The sequence below is a fragment of the Dendropsophus ebraccatus genome, chromosome 6 (assembly GCF_027789765.1).
Source record: "Dendropsophus ebraccatus isolate aDenEbr1 chromosome 6, aDenEbr1.pat, whole genome shotgun sequence".
NCBI classification, from domain to species: Eukaryota; Metazoa; Chordata; class Amphibia; order Anura; family Hylidae; genus Dendropsophus; species Dendropsophus ebraccatus.
The window spans coordinates 148905604-148915192 of NC_091459.1; the positions used below are offsets into that span (position 1 = coordinate 148905604).

General features: G+C 43.0%; 1 protein-coding gene across 1 annotated transcript; it reads right to left on the reverse strand.

Moving 5' to 3' along the window:
• Positions 1-4283: 4283 nt before the first annotated feature.
• LOC138795353 (olfactory receptor 13H1-like) lies at positions 4284-5258 on the reverse strand. Its single transcript, XM_069974341.1, has one exon. It carries the CDS (start codon positions 5256-5258, stop codon positions 4284-4286), a length of 975 nt encoding a protein of 324 aa, XP_069830442.1.
• Positions 5259-9589: the final 4331 nt, after the last annotated feature.

Sequence of the window (9589 nt, forward strand, 5' to 3'; positions counted from 1 at the left end):
TACTCCGACTATCCGTTTGCTTGCTGATTTTGTACTGCGTTGCCTGTTTGGATTTTTGACCCGGCTTGTTTGACTATTCTTTTGTGTTTGTCCGTCTTGTTCGTATATATTTAGCGCAGGGAACGTCAATGTGGTTATCCACGGCCGCCTAGGGCCGACTGAGGCAAGCAGGTAGGGACAGTGGGTGGGTTCAGACCTAGGGCCCACTGTCTTGTCATGTCTGTACCTCCCTGTCCTGACATCCCTCTGCTATTATTCCATACATTGCTGCTGTCTACTTTAGGCTATGTTCACACTGAGTATGAGTCCGGCCGTAGTGCGAACCGCGAATATACGCAGGTAGTTTTGAGGTTGATGCATTCGCTTAAAAGTATACGAAGTACGGCTGCACAATGCACACTATGTATGAGCTTACGGCCGGATTGTATGCGGCGCCGTGAAAAATGAACAAGACCATTGTTTGAGGACGGAAATGTTCCAACTCACGGCCGTGGATTTCCATGCGGTCCCATTCGAAGTACTTATTTCAGTCAAATTGAACGTGATTTTTAGATCCAAAAGGTTCTGTGTTTTATTGGGCTGGGCAAAGATTTCCAAGTAAATGACCTGTTTCAGATCGCTTTGAAACAAGCCAGGGAAGCAGAACTGTACTACAGGCGTATGTTCGCGGTTCGCCCGCATGTTCGCAATCCGGCCGCATATCTATTTTTCCCACGGCCGTACTTTCAGCCGCAAATGTACGGCTGCGTACGAACTACGGCCAGACTCATACGTAGTGTGAACATAGCCTTAAAGTGTACCTGTCACTAATAACTTTTGACATGTCAGATGTTACTGATCACAGCTGGTCTCACTGATCTCTGTAATGAGTGCGGAAGACAGCGCAGCAGCGCCATCAGCTTCCAGCCGGATGCTCATATTGTCAGTATTTTCTTATAAAATAACATTAACTTATATTGACAGAACGAGCGGCCGACCGGGAAATTGATCATGCTGCCGCGATCTCTCACTGTGACCCACGTTGATCGATAACTTTTGACATGTCTGATGTAGTGACAGGGCCCGTTTAAGTCAGTGTGTGATGACTGTTTCTTAACAATGAAACTGCAACACCAAGAAAAACAATCGGGTATTAAGCAAAGCAAATCGGCAATGGAGGCCGAAATGTCTATGTACTGCAGTGATGAGTCTGGACTTTGTGCAGTGATACTTAGAGATTGCTCTGGAGACTATGTAGACCACCCATAGAGAGGCCTATACTCTCAGGAGTATTATGTGGGGTGGTCTAATGTATGGTACCCTCCAGGTGCTACCAGCTCTGTGTTGCACTGATTTGATTGTGGAACCAGTACTATGGCCAGTTTTCTGAAGGGTCCTGGGAGTCGTTCTTCAACAGCACTAGTCCAGGTCCCATGTTATTGATGGTATTGTGAGAAGCCTGTGTGGCCTAAACACACTAGCGTGGCCTCCTGCGTCTGTGTCCCATCGAGCACATGTGAGACGTCATTGATCGGCAATTGCAGAAGAGCTGCCGGCAGAGGCTTTTGATGATTTGCTGCAGAGCATTTCTCATACAACCAATAATAACCTGGATATTAGGATGCCGAGGAGTGTCCATGTATCATTCTCATACTCAGTAAATCGAGAACATTTTTTCACGTTGTTTTTTTTTTAGCATTTGAATCTCATTAGCATGTCTATGCATCCTCTTATTTCAATAACTCTATGTCTTTTCTTTCTTGCTGTTGCAATTTCAATGTATATTATAATAAGTTATATCTGCAAAGGCCATTTTACATTATGTAAATTACTCTGAATGCCTAGCTGATGGGGTGAACCACCATAATGACCACATAACACCCACATAACCCCTGCTAACAGAAATTTTCAGTGGCCCAAGAAGGCAGGGGCACAATAGTCCCACATTAACCCCTTAGTGCTTCAGCTAGTGTGGGCCTTAATGACCAGGCTCATTTTTCAAAATCTGACCTGTCTCCCTTTATACGCTTACAGCTCAGTGATGCTTTAAAGGAGACCCGTCACCCCCCGTGCCGGGGTGACAGGCTCCTGACCCCCAGCTTGATCCCCTTATACTGACCTTATTCATGCTTCTGACCGGGATATCCCCGTCCCGGGACCGGCTCCGGGAGCGGGACTCGGCCAGATGAGGTCTGTATAAGGGGATCTAGCTGGGGTCGGGAGCCTTTTACCCCGGCACGGGGGGGGGGGGGGGTTGTGACAGGTCCTCTTTAACGTATGCTAGCAATTCTGAGAATTTTTTTCGTAATATGTAGTAGTTTTTTTCGTAATATGTAGTAGTTTTTTTCGTAATATGTAGTACTTTATGTTACTGTTTTCAAAAATATCTTGAAAAATTAGCATTTTACGAACTTTGAATTTCTCTGCTTTTTAAATAAAAGAGTCATAGCACATAAATTAGTTACTGAGTCACATTAACAGTATGTCTTCTTTATTCTGGCTTCATTTCATAAACACATTTTACTTTTTTAGGGTGTTACGGGGCTTAGAAATGTATGAGCAAATTATCAACATTTCATGAAAGTTTCCAAAACTGATTTTTTTTTTTTTTTTTTTTTTAAGGGGCCAGTTCATTTTTGAAATTTATTTAGGAGGCTTGTATACTGGACCCCATATGTGACCCCATTTTGGAAAAGTATATCTGTTTAAAGTTTCTCATTATCATAAGGAACATGAGAGAAAAAGCACCCCAAAACTTGTTACACAGGTACTTCCGAGTAGAACGGTACCCAGTATGTGGGCATAAACCACTGTATGGGCACACGGCAGGACTCAGAAGGGAAGGAGCGCCAATTAGCATTTTCAGTGTAGATTTTGCTTAAGAAATTTCTAAGTGCCAGGAGCGTTTGCGGAGCCCCTGTAGTGTCAACAGAGTGGAAATCCCCAAAAGTAATTTCATTTTGGAAAGTAGACCCCTCAAAGAATATATCTTGGGGTGTGGTGAGCATTTTGACCCCACGGGTATTAGAGGAAAGTATTCAAAATTAGACAGTAAAAATCAAAAACTAGAATTTTTCCATTAATATGTTTGTTTAGTTTGAAATTTCTCAATTTCACGAGGAACAGGAGAGTAAAGGCACCCCAAAATTTGTAACATTCATAGAGCAACATAGAGCACACTTCACAATGTTGCTGCCTTTTCAAGTGTCATATAACCGAAACCTATGCTTCCTTACATGTGACCATTTTCTATACACAGGAAATACACAGCCATTTTACCATCTTTTTCCATGCCATTTCTCCCATACCTGATAACAATCGGTACCTTCCTGCCCATAATTCTCATCACCCTTTGCACTCTGATTAATTGACTCTTAAGGCGATGAGTTGACCACTTTCTTCAGATGGTTGCTTCACTAATGCAAAAACATTGTTGTGGTTGCCTGTTTTTACAAAAGTATCCATCTATACACAAGCAGAGGGGTCACCTAACCAGGATCCACTGCATACCTTTTATTGATTATCTGCTCTTTGGCTGAGATATGGCTGCTTTGAAGGAGTCTCTACTTTTCAATCCCCATGCCCCGGGCTCCCACCAGCCACCTGGATCTCCTGCAACACTGGAACCCAAGAGAAAATGGAGCCTGACAGTGGTCAGGTAGCCTGTGATGTGGCCACAAGAGCCCAGCTCCATATGGCCCATCTATTCCCAAACATGCCTCATTTAGCTCTTGGAACCCCCCCCCCCCCTTTCTTTTGTAAATTAATATAACTTCAGCATCGTCTGCTGGCAGAATGGCACATGTCTATGGAAGCCGTCAACCTTCAGCAACTTCTGTTTGTTCAGCGCTTAGGGCTCGTTCCCACTGAGGAAAGGTAGCGGAATTCCGCGACGGAATTGTCCGCCGCGGAATGCCGTTAGCCTCCCGCTCATAATGGGAGTCTATGGGAGGCGCGCGCTCCTGCCCTGTCCGCGCTGAAGAATGAACATGTTCATTCTTCAGCGCGGACAGGGCAGGAGCGCGCGCCTCCCATAGACTCCCATTATGAGCGGGAGGCTAACGGCGGACAATTCCATCGCGGAATTCCGCTACCTTTCCTCAGTGGGAACGAGCCCTTACAGGAGAAGACAGCTTCCATGACCATATGGTGATAAGGTGGGTGACACTTCCTTACACAAGAAAAAAGATAGTTGCAATGGCTGAAAGTCACTAATGGTGAACAACGCACAGCCACCATCGAGTTCCAGCTGCTACTAGTGCCACTACTCCCGGGTAGGCTGTACAGTGCAGAGTCTTTAAGCTTTACGTACATAAGGCTGTTCTGCCCGTATTCTGCGGCCAATGATGCTGTGATAATGAACATCTGGTCAATATTTTCCCAAACGCTTGTTTGACGTCATTATTTCTCAAGCTGTAAATCAAGGGATTTAACACAGGAGTAATAACCATATACACTAAAGAAATATATTTCAGATAAGGAGAAAAACTTCTAGTCTGTCCCATGTACATGGTCATACTTGTCCCAAAAAACATAATAACCACAGTGACATGGGAGGCGCAGGTGGAGAAAGCCCTAGAACGACCCCGTGAAGATCGCATTTTTAATATAGAAACAATGATACAAGTATAAGATCCAATGATAAAAACAGGTGGTGACAGAAGAGTGAAAAAACCAACAACAACTATCGTTATCTTATAGAAGGAGAGGTCACCGCACGCCACCTCCAGGAGCAACAAAATCTCACAAAAAAAATGATTGAGTTGGTTCTCCTTACAGAATACAAGAGGCCGTGACATGGTGGGGAATGATGATAAGATGAGACTTCCAAACCAGATGATAACTGTGATGTATCTACACACCCTCCAGCTCATAATGGTGGTGTAATGTAAGGGGGAGCATATAGCGATATACCGGTCATAGGCCATCACCGCCAGTAACATACACTCAATTCCTCCTAGGATAAGGCCGATGTTCATCTGTGTCAAGCACATAATGACAGAAATTCTTCTTTTCTTCGATAAAACATCAAAAAGTAATTTTGGAACGGTGCACGATGAGTAGCATAAATCCAGGAAAGACAGATTACAGAGGAAATAATACATCGGAGTGTGTAACTTAGGAGTGACGATAACCGTGCCGATTAAGAACCCATTCCCCAATATGGTCAAAATATAAATAACGAAGAACAAAATGAAAAGATAGACACTAATTTGAAAATTCTGGGAAAATCCAATCAGGATAAATTCTGTATTCATGGTCCAGTTTCCGAGCTCCATGCTGCAGGTCACAAGTAATGGTCTCACAACTTCATGAAAAAGTAAAATCTTGTCAAAAATGTACTTCAGTGCTTAATAAAAACTTAAAACTGTTTGTCCTTTATAATAATAATATTAATTGATTAGACATTTTTAGAACTGAAAATGAGTTATTAAAAAAATCACCTAAATCAATTTTTAAAAAAAGCTGAAATTTTATAATTTTTTGTAATATTTTGATAAATGGACAAAAATGAAAGAGAACTTTCTATACCACAATACATTTATACTTGATGTTATTCAGGAAATAACACCTGCTTCTTAACAAGGATCAACATTACAACATCCTAAAAGGATTTTTCCATCTTATGCTGCGTTTACATGGAACTATTATCGTTCGAATTTGCTTGATAACGATCGACTTCAAATGGTAATCGTACGTGTAAACGCAGCGAATGATCAAGCGAAGAGCAAGAAATCGTTCAGTTTGATCTTCAAAAATGGTCGTTCGTCGTTCGCAAAAAATTTGCAGATCGTTCCGTGTAAACAGTCATTCACCTATTTAATGTACACTCACCGGCCACTTTATTAGGTACATCTGTCCAACTGCATGTTACCACTTAATTTCTAATCAGCCAATCACATGGCGGCAACTCAGTGCATTTAGGCATGTAGACATGGTCAAGACAATCTCCTGCAGTTCAAACCGAGCATCAGTATGGGGAAGAAAGGTGATTTGAGGGCCTTTGAACGTGGCATGGTTGTTGGTGCCAGGGCTGGTCTGAGTATTTCAGAAACTGCTGATCTACTGGGATTTTCACGCACAACCATCTCTAGGGTTTACAGAGAATGGTCCGAAAAAGAAAAAACATCCAGTGAGCGGCAGTTCTGTGGGCGGAAATGCCTTGTTGATGCCAGAGGTCAGAGGAGAATGGGCAGACTGGTTCGAGCTGATAGAAAGGCAACAGCGACTCAAATAGCCAAGCGTTACAACCAAGGTAGGCAGAAGAGCATCTCTGAACGCACAGTGCGGCCAACTTTGAGGCAGATGGGCTACAGCAGCAGAAGACCACACCGGGTGCCACTCCGCTCAGCTAAGAACAGGAAACTGAGGCTACAATTTGCACAAGCTTATCGAAATTGGACAGTAGAAGATTGGAAAAACGTTGCCTGGTCTGATGAGTCTCGATTTCTGCTTGAACATGACAATGAGTTCACTGTACTCCAATGGCCTCCACAGTCACCAGATCTCAATCCAATAGAGCATCTTTGGGATGTGGTGGAACGGGAGATTGGCATCATGGATGTGCAGCCGACAAATCTGCGGCAACTGTGTGATGTCATCATGTCACTATGGACCAAATCTCTGAGGAAGCTTCCAGCACCTTGTTGTATCTATGCCACCAAGAATTGGGGCAGTTCTGAAGGCAAAAGGGGGTCCAACCCGTTACTAGCATGGTGTACCTAATAAAGTGGCCGATGAGTGTATGTGCGAGATACATATTTTACTTTGTTATGAACCGAACTTAGTGTTTGTTTTGATTTATTTTATATGCATTTTTTAAGAATTTATGAATTTTAACTTGTTTTTAATAAGATAAAAGTGTGATATACTTTACGATAAATAACTCTCTGTAAGTGATTCGCCTTCACAAATCAGCTACATAGTACTTACTCCTAGAGAGCCTACATAATATTTCCATTATGTGCGAGATAGGCTTAAGCGTTCGCAAAACGATGGCAAAAAATTTTTCCGTACGATATATCTGTCCGTCTATATGCTGATCGTTATAAAAAAATTGTTACTTCGAAATCGTTAATCGTACGATCGGGCGAATTATCGCTCTGTGTAAACGCAGCATCAGCCTGGCTTCACACTGCCTGAAAATCCTGGAAAAACACCAAAAAAAGCTAACTCGTGGGGGGAAAAGACATGTGCCGCATTGGCGTTCTTCTGGCATGTTTTTGTTTTTTGTTTTTTTTTTACATCAAAAACGCCAAAAAAAAAGCATGTGTGGGGGCACCCAGACTGGTTTCTTTTTCATGTGTCAGGACCCTTGAAAAAGAAACCAGTCCGGTTTAGAAACGCGTTGTCGCTTTTTAATATTTTTATGGATTTTTAACATTCAATAAATCATTGTTTTTGATCAACTTATACCTCCTTTGGACCTGCGCCCTTCATGAATGTTTTGACAGGCATCAGTTATGAGAACTAGAACCAGGAGAAGGTCTTCTACTGCTCTAGCAGGTTAGGCACATGGCGTCTTTTCTCCGTCTCCTAAGGACACAATTGCAGATGGAAGCAGTGCTTACTATTTCAGGGATTCAAGGAAAATGGCCTCTATTCCCAGCATTAGTGGTCACTGTCAGGTTTGCACCCAGGTCAGGTAGGTGGTGGTGCCCTAGACAGGTCCTTAACTCTTGTCCCAGTTTTAAGGAGAATAAAGGGGACACCACAATGGTATAGCTTCCATGATTTTTGAAACAGAGTTGTGCAAAAAATACCCAATTTACTTGAATGGGCCTGCAGTACAAGTTCCTGTACAATCAGATGGACAGGGCTGCTGTGCAGGGAAAAACTGTGAGGGGGAGTAAACGGTTTGCAGGATCAGGGAGCACTGAGTAGATTTACACAAACAGCTTTTGGGGTTTAACAGGTAAGCACATGCAGCAAATACTAGAGCAGGGACTCTTGTCAAACTGACAGGAGTCCTTGTTCCTACATGTAGTTTCCATGGCACCCGATACATTGCACTGCCCAAGGAGATTATTTGGCAAGTTAACACACAAAATACCCCGATATACTTTTTTTCTCTTATCTTTAGAAATAAAAATCAAATACAAACGCAATGATGTTTGCACACAATCAAAGATCTTTTTTTTTTCTATGAATGAGGAAGTCAGACAGGATAATGTGGAGGGGTTTATGGTAATAAGTAGCGGCATACCTGCATTGTGTACTTTGGTCGGATTTATGTTGCCATCTATGTAACGATACCGATTGTCATCTAGGAAAATCAGGATAACAACCAAACCTTAGCAGTCACTGGGTCTGTGATGGTGTAGTGTAAGGAATAATACAGTCATCCTGCGCACGGCCTTCGGATTCTTCTCTCCTCCGGTCGCTCTCTCTCTTAGTGGCTTTTATACATGTTACTGTATCTGGAGTAAACAATGAAGCACCGGGGAGATGGCGGCACATCAGTCATTAGTTTTCATTTTAAAAAAATTATAATAATTTATTATTTGTTAATGATTTCCCCGATGCAAAAGGCAAAAAGTCTTCATATAACCCATCTTAACAGAACAAATGTCAAATACTATTTCAGCACTCAAATTTTTGTGGACAAGTGGTGTGTTTAGTGGTGGTGTTACAGTGTACAGGGCAGGTGTGTCTAGTGGTGGTGTTACAGTGTACAGGGAAGGTGTGTCTATTGGTGGTGGTGGTGTTACAGTGTACAGGGCAGGTGTGTCTATTGGTGGTGGTGGTGTTACAGTGTACAGGCAGGTGTGTCTAGTGGTGGTGTTACAGTGTACAGGACAGGTGTGTCTAGTGGTGGTGTTACAGTGTACAGGGCAGGTGTGTCTAGTGGTGGTGGTGTTACAGTGTACAGGACAGGTGTGTCTAGTGGTGGTGTTACAGTGTACAGGGCAGGTGTGTCTAGTGCTGGTGGTGTTACAATGTACAGGGCAGGTGTGTCTAGTGCTGGTGGTGTTACAATGTACAGGGCAGGTGTGTCTAGTGCTGGTGGTGTTACAATGTACAGGGCAGGTGTGTCTAGTGGTGATGGTGTTACAATGTACAGGGCAGGTGTGTCTAGTGGTGGTGGTGGTGTTACAGTGTACAGGACAGGTGTGTCTAGTGGTGGTGGATTTACAGTGCTCAGTGGCAAAGTGACATGAAGCACCAGAAAAATTACGGTTTGTAGTGTGGCTAGTGTTTACTGGTTGTGCACCCTACATACATCAAAGAACAACTAATGCACAGAATAAGTCGCAAAACGTAGAAAAAGAGATCGGCACAATCGTCATGTGAACAGAGTCCTATTAGAATGTCGCGCTGATATATTGCCAATAATCATTTAGTGGGGTGCTCACTGAAAGTTGTTAATAATCCAGTCATATAACAGTAAACAAGAAGGAGTAATGGGTAGGGCACTCACCATAAAATGTGACTTTTATTTCAATCCATTAAAAACCATCATAGTACAACAGACGGCCAGGAAGCCAGCACCATGTGGGAAATGTGAAAGCTGTTTCGCGTGCATCAGCACACTTCTCCAGATGTCTGGAGAAACATGCCAATGCACGTGAAACAGCTGTCACGGGCCGCCAGTGAGGAGCAAACGAGC